The sequence below is a fragment of the Halyomorpha halys genome, unplaced genomic scaffold (assembly GCF_000696795.3).
Source record: "Halyomorpha halys isolate HHAL.00 unplaced genomic scaffold, Hhal_1.1 Scaffold1311.1, whole genome shotgun sequence".
NCBI classification, from domain to species: Eukaryota; Metazoa; Arthropoda; class Insecta; order Hemiptera; family Pentatomidae; genus Halyomorpha; species Halyomorpha halys.
This window is the reverse complement of record NW_027115302.1, coordinates 312,689-326,414: the sequence shown is the minus strand read 5'-3', so window position 1 is coordinate 326,414 and position 13,726 is coordinate 312,689. Positions and strand designations below refer to the sequence as shown.

Here is a 13,726-nt window from a genome sequence, read left to right as displayed (position 1 = left end):
CGGTTCCAATTTCCGGGATAATTTCCCATTGGGCTTCCAGTCCTACTATTATATTGGCTAGTTCTCTCAGCTGGCCATTCAGGTATTTCTGGATCTCATGAGATACCTTTTTCCTCTCCAAGTAACTTTTCACCCATCCTTGAATTACTTCCGCTCTGGACGGGTCTTTCAATTTCTGGGTTGGGCTTTAGAGGGGACACCTCCTCCTACCTCTCTCTCTTCTTCCTCTTTTTCCCTTTGGAGCTCATACATAAAACAGCCTGACTTTTCCAGCCACCATTTTTCTTTCGTTTGTCTCACCCAACGAAGTAGTTCTTGTAACATTAGATGCTACAACGGCCAAGTCTCCCGCCATTGCAGCACTGCGGACGTGTGATGACGACGCCGGGGAACCCGCTTTCTCGTTTCCAATCGATGCCGGTACTCGGGTTCCGTGCCCCTGTACCGTAGTATGATTATTAATATTTCCCTCCATTGTATTTCGGAAAATAGCATTTTATACCTGCTGCCAGGTAAAACACAGCCGCCTATTCTAGGAACCGTCGCGTCTGGATTTTATTCTAGTTTTGGTCCACTCCAGGTTTTTTATTTCCCCGGTTCCCGCCATACCTGGTGAGAATCCCCCTATCCGCCACCTGGGGAGGCGCCCGATGGGAGACTAGCTACTCCACACGGAATGTTAAAGCACCTATTCTCACAGGAGAACCAACTTCTACTAATAATTCTGCAATTCCACAGATATTGGTGAAAGCCAGTAAAGGTTGAGTAAGATTGCATTAACCATAGAAAATTAGTGAAATCATAAAAAATTACTTTTGATGGTAGCTGAAGCTTAGTGTATCCATATCCCTTCAAGTCTGGAGTCAAAGCCAAGTTCCCCATTCCCGAAGATAATGTAAGGATGGTCAAATTTGGCTCAATTTCATCTTCTGTTAGATCTTCAGGTCTGAAAAAAGAAACTTTGATTGATTATCATTGAAATTCAACACAAAACTAAAATCATGGTGTGGTGCACGTATTACACAACTTACACTTACCACCATAATATAAGTTGAAATTGTATGGAGGGTGATAAATATGATTTCTTAGGCCTTGATTCTGGAGATATTCATTCGTATTCTCTGTATTGCGAAAGTAAGAAGATGGGTAGGAATTAGAAATAGGTTAGGGCAGTAAAGCCAGAATAGACAGGGGAAAGGGTATCTGAAAGGATGCTAGTCTCTTTGTGGTATCAGAACGAGAGAACCGGTTTCCAGACATTATAAAGAAAAAAGTTACGCAAAGAGAGTGTACCAGACTCTTGGCCGAGTGGATAACAAGCGTGATAAGAGGTATTGAGGGTCTCAGAACTTGTGGTAATTAAGAAAGGAAGGTGGAAGGATATCGAAGTAACAACTCCAAAAATAATTGTTAACCATGTAGTGACCTCTTGGTAGATCCAGGTAGGGACTCAGAAAGAACCTCTTGACGTGATCCTAACACTTTCAAGTCCCATGACACTAAAGTGTTGTCATGCTTAAGACATACTTTAACAATCGGTGACAATTGGTGTCATGCATCGCCACAAAATTTTTTTTTTGTATCTCTTGAATGGATGAGCTATGTTTAAGTCCGATTTTGGGATTTTGAATTCAGGGTTTTTCCGGCCACGGACATTAATCAAAAAAAGGCTGGTTAAATAGAAAAGTTAGTACTAAATCTGTACGGAATGCTATTGATAGTATCATTCGGCATTTAAGCTCTCTCAGAGGATTTAACTGAGATTAAAAGCAACTTAGGTTTACGTTGATATGACTAGATTAATCAAAAATTGTAAAATCAATGATAAAAACTGACACTTCCGGCAAGTCGATTTCAGCAAAATCGTTTTAATATTTAGGGCATAATACGCCTCGAGACCTTCAGTAGCTGAGTCAAATCTCTCAGCTACTGAAGGTCTCGACTCACAAAAAAATGTCAATGAGACTTAAACTACTGATATACATAGCAATTCTCAGACCCTCATTACTAGACGATGCACCACTACTACACTACTTATACAACAGTCCCAGAATAGCATACTACAAAATATTTGAAGAGGCGCATCACTTAAGAAACGAAACATGGCTTACATAACTACAGCTTGAAACAGAACAACAGCACATCACTTCTTCTTGCTCTAACTCCTGTGTGCTGTTAAGCGTGGAGTTGCAGTCTCAGCCTATCTAGCTCAGTCCCTGTCTCTGGCTTGTGTTTTCATCTCCGGAATGGTACGTCCTCTTGCTGCCCCTAATTTTGCAATGTACTCAGAATAAATGCACCTGGGTCTGCCACGAGGCCGTCTTCCTTCCGGCCTAGCTCCTAAATACACCTGGCGTTTCTGGTATCGTTCATTCTACAGACGTGTCCACTACAACAGCATATCACACGGAAACATAGTAATTTGTTGGTAATCTCCCCACTTCATTTGATCCTTTATTTGTTCTCTCACCCCATGTTGCGAGGTAGTAGGGTAGGAAAATTCAAATTAACCCAGTTAACATCACCCTTTCAACCGTCCTTAAATTCCCTTTTCCCATTTCCACTCCCTGTCGCGCCTCAGTGTCAGAGGGATCAGAAAAAAACTACAGTGAGATTACAGTCTACAATAAGGATTAGAATCCGTCTTCCTGAGAAGATACCTGCCCATACCTTCGTATCCCAACATCTAGACTGCATTGAAGAGAACAAAAACTATGAAAGTATACCAAGCTCCTTTTTTTGGCGCCTACAATCGTAGTAAACGCAAAAATAAGACTCGACTGAAAACATAACAGAATTTAAATTTGTGTCCTCATATTTGCGCCCGCTTCACTGTTATCTGTGAAATCTTCGTTAAGCGCAGTTGCTGAAGTTCATTTTAAAGGCGAAAATAAGTTAGTCCAACTTTCCACAAACAATTGCGTATAGTTAATGTTAATATGGGCCAATTGGTAGAACATTTAACTTTTCATTAAGGTCTGTAGGGAAATATGAAATGGTTTTCGTCAAACACTAATAACAATATTTCCGCCATCCTTACGCATCGCAATGCTCAAATCCACTACCTGGTCTCTTATTCGTACTTCCGGCTAAAGCCAGAGACAGTGTGGGAGACCAAAAGTAAAGAAATGTTAACCTTAAATATGTAATTTGAGTTTAGTACAGGCTTTCGTTTATGAGGTAGGATGTTCACATACATACACAAAACATTTTGCGATTTACTATATTGGAATGTTTCGATTTTGTAAATAACACACGCGTTATTATACATATTTTATTACACTTTAAATTAGAACACAACATTATAACATGAGCACACATAACACTACTTGGAACCTTCCTTTCCCTCTACTCATAACAATATTGGCGGGAAAACCAGATAAAGATACAACATGATTCTTGGTTATTTGGACGCAACGGGCCAAAAAACGTTTATTCCTGCTGAAAACTCAAATCTGAAATTTTTCTTTACTATATATTTTATATAGAAGTAAGTGGAAGTAAAAATGACAATTCAGATTAACAAAGGCAGACAAAAAAGGCTTCCTTCCAACCAGAGTATAGTTCTTTTTTGCAGAACACCTCTGACGTACTTATTTATCATTCAAACGAGTTTTTATTATAATCTGTGGTTTTTGCTGATATGTTAGTGAAACGCTTATTCGTAGCTTTTGAAAAACATCCATGTTTATTTAGGAATCTTAAAAATGGGAATTTTCCAAGGCTTTCTAATTTTTACTTAATGGAGTAGGATAGGTAACTCAGCTTCCTATTGCTGTTCAGTTAGAAATCGGGCTGATAAAAAAGATTATTTTTTGAAACAAGCATTGAATGAATCTAAGATCGGGGACACACTTGTGAGCCGGCACACTAAAATGGGTGTCGAAGAAGACACATTTGGATAGAACCCCAAATATGTCTTCTAGATTTTGATTAAACATTTTTAGGAGAACCTAGGCCTCAAATTATTGGAAACACATTTTATTTAATATTTGCAGTGATTAAAATTGATAAACGAGTTCAATTTCATACATTTTCTGATGCAAACGGAAAATATAAAAATTAAACCTTTAAAATATTTAAATGTTAAAATCAATAACAGTGTGCATATTTTTATGGAAAACAAGGTTTTACAAAAAATTCTTCCAACATCTCTTTGAGATTTTTTCAAAACATTTTTATAACTTTGTACTGCTTTACACACGTACAGTGAAAGAGGCTGATAATTTGCACCATAATGTAAAGGGTTTAAAAAATAAATAAATATTCCAGTATCAGTAGAAATTCATTATAAGAGACGAAACTCATTATCTTTGAATTTTAAGCTAAATATGTGAATTGTCGATGTGAATTGTGAAGTAATAGGGTTTTATCTATTACTTCTTAAAGTCACTATTTATAATCGTCACTAATTACTATTACTAATATTATTTAATGATTATACGCTTTTACGTTCCTAATATTTTTACATTATACTCATATTATATAATATTACTGACTTTAGTATTTGTACCGTGGGATGCCTTGCCTCTGCCCAAGGGTCAGGAAGAAGACCCAACCTGTCCCAGCCTTCCGTGTTCTCCACCTCCGGACCGCCATAGCTGTAAGCGAAGCAAAACGTATCCTCTACCGTGGTCGAGTCATCTTCCTCATCAGAGGACATGATTCGCATGAGGTCCTTTTCATACTTCGGAGGCAACGTGAGGTAATCCACGTCTACAACCACATCAGATTCCATTTCGCAATCAAATACAGCGGGTGAACTGTCAGCAATAAAAGTATTCAGGTCTGGTAGCGTCTCGAAGTCCATACTTTTCAAATCGACATCAAGAATTGAGGAGTATGTGTCTTCATCCTTTTCTTCAAAATCCAGGGCGTTTTCTCCCTTTTCAAAAAGTTAAACATAAATTTACTAATACATATTTATTTGCAAATACTATTAAATTAACTAGATTAAGTTGGTGAAACTTTTTTGTCACTACGTAATGCGTATTAATAGAGGGATCTAGAAAATCCTAAATATATACTAAAAAAAGATAAACATCCACGTTGCATAACCTCAACGTTGAATTGAGTATAAAGAAAACTTTGGAGTATAAAGAAAACTTTTCTTTATTGTATGTTACTTTGTTTTGTATATATAAATAGTTGACCGTATAATTTGAAAGTATGGAGAAGATGGGTAGCGGTCAAAAGAGAAACAAAAATAGTTTTTAACTTTTGACCGCAACCCTGACCATCTTCTCCATAATTTACTTTGTTTACATTCTTATTATTATTATTAATACTACTATTTCTAGTCCTATTATTTTTAAACGTCTCCTCCCTCCACAGTCATTTATCACTTTTGAAACATTAAGTTAAAACGGGAAGTCTCCTCTTCGGAAGAGGATACTTAAGATAGTTAAATGCGAGCAATATTTAAAAAGTACCTAAAATTGGAAAACTGCGGGGAAACCCGCCACTCCTTGCTTCCCTGGTTGCCTTACTTACCTTAATTTTGAAACAGACACTTACAGCAAGTATATTGGTCGATGAACGACATGTCACAATCTCACAAGAGGAGATCATAACACAAAAAATATTAGAAAGCAATCCTTCCTGGCAAATTCACCTCATCAAAACCAAATTCTGACATGTTGTACATCGACCACCATACGAACAACAACGTACATCGCTATAAGTGTCTGTCTAATCTTACCTTTGAAACAGACACTTATAGCGAGTATGTTGGTCGATGTACAATATGTCACAATATCACAAGAGGGAAATATAAAACCAAAAATATCAGGAGGGAATCCTTCTCAGCAAACCCGGCAAAGATAGTTAAGTAGGCACAACACAGGAATATTTTCCAAAATATCAAATTGTATATTGATTAATGTTTGACGATTATTGATATCTCAAATATGATAATTTGTTTGAAATACGATTGTTAGTGTTGCGAACTAACCTGGTTCAAGGACAGTTTATTTTAATCGATGTAAGTGAACCCAGAATACTACAGGTAATGTTATTTATAATATAGGCAATAAATTAATAAGCTACATAATATAGATCCAAAGTGAATGGATCTTTTTAACAAAAAATCCATATCAAGTGTATTCTACACTTAATCCGATATTGTTTATGATAATGTAAGAGTAATGTTTAACGAATTCATGTTACATGAAAGTGCCATAACGCTAATATTCTGATATTATTTTTAATACTGAAGATGCAAAATCTATGAATCTATCATCAGACGCTTGTGTCAAGAGATGCTTCGTACATGTTCCAATGTCATACTCTAAGAAAATTTTAATTTTATAAATTTTTCTTTTTAATTTGATTATCATAGTTAAATTACTTTTAAGTAATTTACTTTACTCTTAAGAATAAATCCCAAGAACTTGTTCGCATTGATATATGGGATTCAATCCTATCGTGATACCGAAAGGAAGATATATCCGGTTTTTGGCGGGCTGATATTAATATTTTGATTCATTATTATCGGAATAGCGATACAAAAGATCGATATTGATAAGCAATTTTGGAACTTGTCCTAAAACGGAGGCTCCACGGTTGCGAATGTGCAGATGATCCTGTAGGTACCAATCTATTCTAAACTGAGTGCGAGGGTTTTGTTTTCAATCCAAATCATGGAAGGCTACAGCTAGTAAGACACAATAAGGCTGGCCCGAGCACCATGATGCCCAGAGTGGAAGGAGAGGTGTCAAAGGCTGCCAACATAGACAGGGCTAAACAAAAGAAGAAGCTCTATAGAAAGAGGAAAAGGAGGGAGGAGGCCTTACAAAGGAAAGGCGAAAGGGAGGGCATTAGACTGAGGCGCCAGGCTCCTTCTGAACAGGCTACCCAAAGGCAGCCAAAAAGTACTGGGCTTGCCTTGTACAGTAGCCCTTGGCTGTGACCGGGGTGATCGAGATGAGGATGAATGAGCCACGGCCTAGGAGGAGACCACTGACGTTTGACAACTCCGGACTCCAGGCGGATCCAGGTTGGTTTCTTCTCACGTGATCTAATGAGGAGACAAGAGACTGGCTTCTTGAATGGGTACCTCCCACAGACCGAAGGTTTGAGGCTCCATGACCCACTAAAATTGTTATTGGGTTGGGAGCCGAGATGATCGAACCCGGCAGATTGGTCCAGCTTCTCGAGTACCAGAACGATCCAGACCACCTTAGAGCAATATTCAAGGTATAGTAACATGATCGCCTGGCTGGAAGCTAATGACTGGCGGCTGAAATACGAGTTGGTCCGACTGACCGTATGGAGAGCGCCGGTCTATTCGACAAAGAGCAGCCACCCCCTCAGGAGGAGCAAAGGAAGGGTAAACGCCAATAGGTGCTAGCCTTTCCTATATTCCTCCTCATCTGCCACATCAATGATCAAGGTAAGACAAATTAATATTCAACACAATAAGTCAGCTACTGCAGAATTAGCCAAGTCACTTTCGGGGATCAAATCGACCCTTGTATTAATCCAAGAACCTTACTGTTATAGAGAGGCTATTAGCGGATTAGGGGGTATAGGTGGAAGGATAATCCGCCCAACCCCATGTGAAGACAATCCGAGGACTTGCATCTGGGTCTCCAAGGACCTTCAGGTGCTGCCTCTCCCTCTGCTTAACTCCAAAGACACCACGACCATGGTAATAAATATCAAGGTTGGTATTAATAAGATTAAATTGTTAGTAGGATCTGTTTATGTATGAGGGACATTAGATCCATCCTACCAATACTTAAAAAGACCGGTACGCTAGAGAGGTAGATTTACCATTCTTAATTGGCGGAGATATTAATGCTCAGCACCTATTGTGGGGAAGCACAGATACAATCAGCGGGGCGAAGCCTTGCTGGAATTTTTAGCCTCAACAAACTTAGAAATAATTGACAGAGGGGGCGAAGCAACCTTTGTTACAAGAGCTAGGGACGAGGTTTTAGATATTACGCTGGCCTCAAGCAGAATTAAAAGCCTTTGTAAAGACTGGAGGGTCGACTCAGACATAACACTGTCTGACCATAGGTTGATCTCATTTAAGATTATAGCTGAGAAACCTCTACTCACAGTGAAGAGAAACACAGACTGGGGTCTCTTCAGAGAGAGGCTGGAAGGTGACTCACCCTCTGTGGTGGAAAGACTTTCCAGATCACAGCTAGACATTGAATCTAGCCTACTTGAAAGAATGGTTATATCAGCCTACGAGGAGGCTTGTCCATTGAAAAGGGACCCTAGTAAAAAAGTTAGATGGTGGTCAACCGAATTGACGAATCTACAAAAAGACACCAGGAAAGCCTATAATAAAGCTTATAAAACAAAGTTAGAGATGGACTGGAATGTATACCGGGCTGCCTCCAATAAGTATAAAAGAGAATTAAGAAGACACAAACGAGATGGCTGGCACAAGTTCTGTAGCAACATGGAAAGCACGTCGGAAGCCTCTCGTTTAATGAAGCTATTAGGAAGTAATGGTCAACAGCCACTAGGTGCATTAAGGAAACCAGATGGGAAGTGGACCTCTAGTTTAGAGGAAACTTTGTCCCATTTAATGGACACACACTTTCCAGCACAGTACAACAGACAACCCTCCATACATGGATTCCTTCAGAGAGGCTAAGGAGGAGAAGGAGTGGGCATTAGCGGAGTCTATCGTTACGGACGGGGCCATTAAGTGGGCAGTGGTAGAGCTCATGCCTTATAAGGCCCCAGGAACGGACGGTATCTCCCATGTAGGAGAATTCCGAGAATAGGAAGGTCTCGATATCCTGCTCCCCCGGATTAGGGCTCTTCTTACAGCCTCTCTAGCATTAGGATATATACCAGAGACTTGGAGGAAACCACTAATAGCTTTCATTCTTAAGATTGGGAAGGAGGACTATAGTGTCGCTAAAGCGTATCGATCCATTAGTTTATCCTCCTTTCTATTTAAGATCCTGGAGAAGTTGGTGGCAGTTTTCCTTACAAGCAAGCTGCTACCAACCAACCCCCTTCATCCAAGATAGCACGCATATCTCTAGGGAAAATCGACTGAGGCTGCACTGCACTCCTGGGTAGGAAGGATTGAAAAGGACTTATTATATAAGGAGTCCGCTCTAGGACTCTCTTTCGATGTAGAGGGGGCATTCGATAAAACAAGGCCTGAGGCAGTCTGTAAAGCCTTATTAGACATTTCTGCCCCGAATACAATTGTCAGATGGGTCAGATTTGTTCTTAATGATAGAACTATTGTAGTTTCGGAAGACAATACTAGGCTACAGGCACAGGCAGTAACTGGATGCCCTCAAGGGAGTTGCATCTCACCGTTGCTATGGTGCCTAGTTATCAAAAGCTTATTGAGAAGACTTGAGGATACTGGGATATTCGCGCAAGCTTTTGTTGACGATGGAGTGATCCTCATTAGTGGAAAGTTCGTGAGTACTATCGTAGTACAGACATGGTGTACTGAAATGAAGCTTTCAGTAAACCCATCAAAGACAGAGTTGATTCCATTTACCAGGAAGCGGAAATTGGGTATATTTCAAACTCCGTTTGAGAATTAACTTCAAATAAGCCAAAAGGTCAAATACCTCGGAATTAGTTTTGACGCAAAACTGAACTGGGGATCTCATTTGGCAGAAATCTAAAGAAAAATCAGAGCCGCCTTTTGGCAAGTAAGACGCGCTGTTGGCACTACCTGGGGTTTTAACCCAAAGGTTATGCATTGGATTTATACAGCGATAATAAGACCGAGAATTTACTATGGAAGTGTTGTGTGGTGGACAGCCCTGTAAAGGGCTTCCCATGTACGAATGGCCAGTAAGATCCAAAGGATGGCGTGTATTGGCATAACTGGGGCATTTCGCACAACACCGACTAAGGCATTGGAAATTCTGCTTTCCCTAGAACCACTCCACTTATTGATTAAGGGGGAAGCGGTATTAGCTTATCTAAGAATGAGAGAAAATAGATAGTGGACAGAGACAGGAGAAGCTAATGGCTACGCGACAATAGCCAAAGTGGTGGAAAGCGAGTTACCAATACTACAATACCGCTCACCACTTCTAGATAAAACACCCATTTTAGATACTAAGATTAGTTACTTACACCCAAAGTTAGAGGATTGGGTACAGGGTTTAGTTGAAACCCAGGAGATTATCTGCTCTGTTTCACTGACGGATCGCAAATGGATTCGACAGGACTAACAGGAGGAGGGGTTTACATCGAAGAATTAGGCATAGAACTAAGCTTCCCACTTGGCAAGCACTCGACTGTCTTTCAGGCAGAGGTGTTTGCCATTTTGTCAGCAGCTTTATGCCCTGAAGTCATTAGCTGTGAAAGGATTGGCATCACCATCTTTTCAGATAGTCTGTCTGCCCTTCAAGACTTGGAGTCACCTACAATAACCTCTAATTTGATAAGAGAGTATAAACAAGCCTTAGAATCACTAGTGCGCTTAAAGAAGCTTCAGCTTGTGTGGGTCCTAGGACACAAGGGAATCACAGGTAATGAAAAAGCTGATCAGCTTGCTAGAAACGGGGCTGAGCACTCTCCTATAGAATCATTTCTAGGCATCTCTAAAAGATATCAGGGAAAAGTAGTTCTTGATTGGAAATGGAAGAAAGCCGGTAAGGAGTGGAGGGACTGTATAGGGCTGAGACAGGCCATGATTTTATAACTAAGCCCTCTACTTTTAAAACTAAGTAGCTGCTAGGCCTTAACAGAAACGAACTCCGATTACAAATAGGAGTCCTGACAGGTCACTGCAGACTTAAAAGACATCTTAAGATATGTGGAGTAGTTTATGATGAAACCTGCTGCTTATGCGTACAGGGCCCAGAGACTGCCTTACATTACATAGCAGATTGTGGTAGGTATGCCTCATTAAGATACAGTTTATTAGGCTCTGATAGAATTAAAGGAAATGAGGCTTCCTCTATAGATAGGGAGTCCCTTTTGAATTTCATTAGAAAGGCGAAAAGGTTCGATATAGAGAAATAAAATACATAAAGAGTCATTCCATTGGTTTGTCTTTGGGATGGCAAAAAGGACCAATAGGGCCACTTGCCGGATTTGTTCCCCCCCACCATTACCACACTACTAATATTAATCAACTTTTTTTATTATTTTTCACAATATTCATATTTTATTGTTCGGTTTCTATTGTCTCTGCTCTGTTAATTTATATTACAACAGTCGTAAAATATCACTACAATATATTATACTATACATATGTAAGTCAAAGTAAAAATAATAAGTCGTAAAAGTGATAAAGAAATCATATTTGAACAAAAATAATGAAATTAAAATAGCATAAAATCTTCTAATAAGGAAATTTTTAAACTTTTTACTTTCACTTACTTTTATTTGCAATATGTAGTATCAAGTAAGGGAGACGTATTGCGAAAATGAAAAATTTCGAATTCAAGTTTTCGGCGGAAATCCAGACTTACAGGTGCCCTGAGCTAAAATAACCAAGTGTTGCTAAATGTAATGTGAGTGTGGGTGCATTTTCCTGTGGAATGCTATAGATACCAATTTCATTTGATTTGGGGAAGTCTTATGTTTCTGACCCGTTCTTAGCACATATCAGAACAATCTCTTATAAAATTTTGTTCTAGTCGCTGTCGATATTACGCTAACCTACATAATGAGTGGGTAAGGACATTAAGCATGTATTAGGTTTTAGAGGGTTCATGGTAGGTTCAGAGTGAGTTATAACTTCCCAGCAATACCATCGACGGTAAAGAAAGCTTTTACTGTAGCTCTGAATCTCCATCTCCATTACAAGTAACTGCAGCATTAATCTCTTGTGTAATTATTCGATTAAATAAAATTGTGTCCCCAATAACTATTTTATCTGATATGCTCTTTACACTTTCTCTTAAATAACACCTAACAGTTATTATTCATAATTGTGTTTTTGGCGTACCAAATGACTTTGGAGACGGAGAAGTGCACTGTTGTATCCAATAGACGCGAGCATCTGTAAAGTTCGAATTTCTGGATCACACTCCGCCTTTTCCCCATCCATCTTGCTCCAAAAATAATTCCAGAGAGCGATTTGATAATTAACTTCCATTTTAATTGACTAGAATCTAACTATCAAACTGTAACATGTGTTCGTAACATACAAATATAATATTAAAAAAGAATATTATGATCAAGTAATTGTCTCTTGAATCGATTTTTTTCGAATCATTGTGATCCCTTTCCAAGATTGGAGGAGGATTACAATGGAGAGTATAAGCTGCCAGGCCATGTGAAGCCGAGAGGGCGGGGATATAGCCTCCAAAGGCGTGTCATGACAGGAATGTCGAAATGCGCGTATTATCCGGGAAGTCATAGGTTGATAGTTAATCCAACCTTGGGCTTACTTTATTGTTGATATAGGTTTTTTTTTTAATTACGATTAATTCTCAGTCACTTCTTTGTTATTAACATTCTTGTTTTTACTTTTTAGGAGTTCACGAGGGTTGGTTCCTTGTAATGTTTTTGGTTATTAATTATGTATTATTTTTCGTAAATTGGTATTTAGTTCATATATTAATGTTTGATGTTCATTATATTATGAAAGCAAACGTGGATTGGTTGCATTGTTTTATGACATTCTGTTATACATTTTACTCTGATATGTTCTTCAATTAATTTGAGAAAAACTTATCATGAAATTTGTTCGTTAAAATTATATCTGGTATCGTTTTTTTAAAATTTGTTTAATGTTTGTTTATTACGTAGCTACGTGAGGAAAAATTCATAATTCATTGGTGACAAAATCTTGTATTCTCTTAACAGAATCAAATTCGCCTCCTCTTCAAAATCTATACCTTCTGAGAACAAGTTGATAACTCGTTAATTCTTCCTCTTCTTTATCTTCCTCTTATGGCATCAGCTAGCGTCGAGAATAACTCGTTAATTGACTAACTATAATTATCAACGTCTTCATGGCAGGTACTAAAATATGAGCTGAAAGTCAGAGAACAAGTTCCGTTAACTCATAAAGTCGTACTTTGCAGTGTCCTATAACTTTCAGTTCAAATGCTGTAGACGTTGTTATACTATAAAACTAATTGATAAAAGAATTCTGTCACTGATTCTTTCCTGTGTTCACTCTAGAACCATCTCTTAGTAAAAAAAAAAAAAAAAATATATATCAAACTTATATTTATCTTTTTGTGTTTTTTCTTATTATTTCATTCATAATGATGATTTTATTTACACATTATGATTTATCTTTTATATGCTAAATATTTTAAAAATTAATCTTTACTCTGGTTTTAACATTCACTTACCTATATACTCATTCAATAACATAACATTCACGCTCATAACTCTATCGACCCTATGGTCTCCACCCTCACTTCACATCTGCAATCTATATTAGACATCCATGCTCCTCTCAAAACCCGTACTTCAGGCCATCAAACTGCACCTTGGCTTACTCCGGAAACAAAGGAAATAATAAAACAAAGAGAAGCAGCTAGACACAAATTTCGTCGGACCTGTCTGTTTGCAGATTATACACATTTTAAACTACTCCGCAATGCAACCCAATTAGCAGTTCGACGTGCTAAATCTCTTCACATTCATCACGCACTGTCCAATGCTCCTGATCCCAAATCCAAGTGGAAAATACTCCGAAATTTATCCTTACCAGAATCCAATATTCTCAGTTCTCTTTCAATAACACCTGACGGTCACATGCCATGCTACTGACCTATCAACCTTTCCTGAAATTCCAAATAATACC

General features: G+C 38.5%; 1 protein-coding gene across 3 annotated transcripts in view; it reads right to left on the bottom strand.

The window, feature by feature from the left end:
* The window catches only part of LOC106689249 (leucine-rich repeat and guanylate kinase domain-containing protein), a 35,359-nt gene extending 23,263 nt beyond the window's left edge, over positions 1–12,096 (bottom strand). For 2 of the 3 annotated variants that reach the window (XR_001344406.2, XM_014434145.2), the window contains exons 1-3: positions 11,909–12,096; positions 4,500–4,885; positions 814–946 (exon numbers count right to left, since the gene is read on the bottom strand). Coding sequence is in view for 2 of the 3 variants with exons in the window: in XM_014434145.2 (XP_014289631.2) it covers positions 814–946; positions 4,500–4,885; positions 11,909–12,058 (669 nt within the window). In the remaining variant the exon portion in view is untranslated. Of the gene's footprint in view, positions 1–813; positions 947–1,037; positions 1,822–4,499; positions 4,886–11,908 lie in introns of those variants that run through there. The other variant, XM_014434146.2, reaches the window with a different exon arrangement.
* Positions 12,097–13,726: the final 1,630 nt, after the last annotated feature.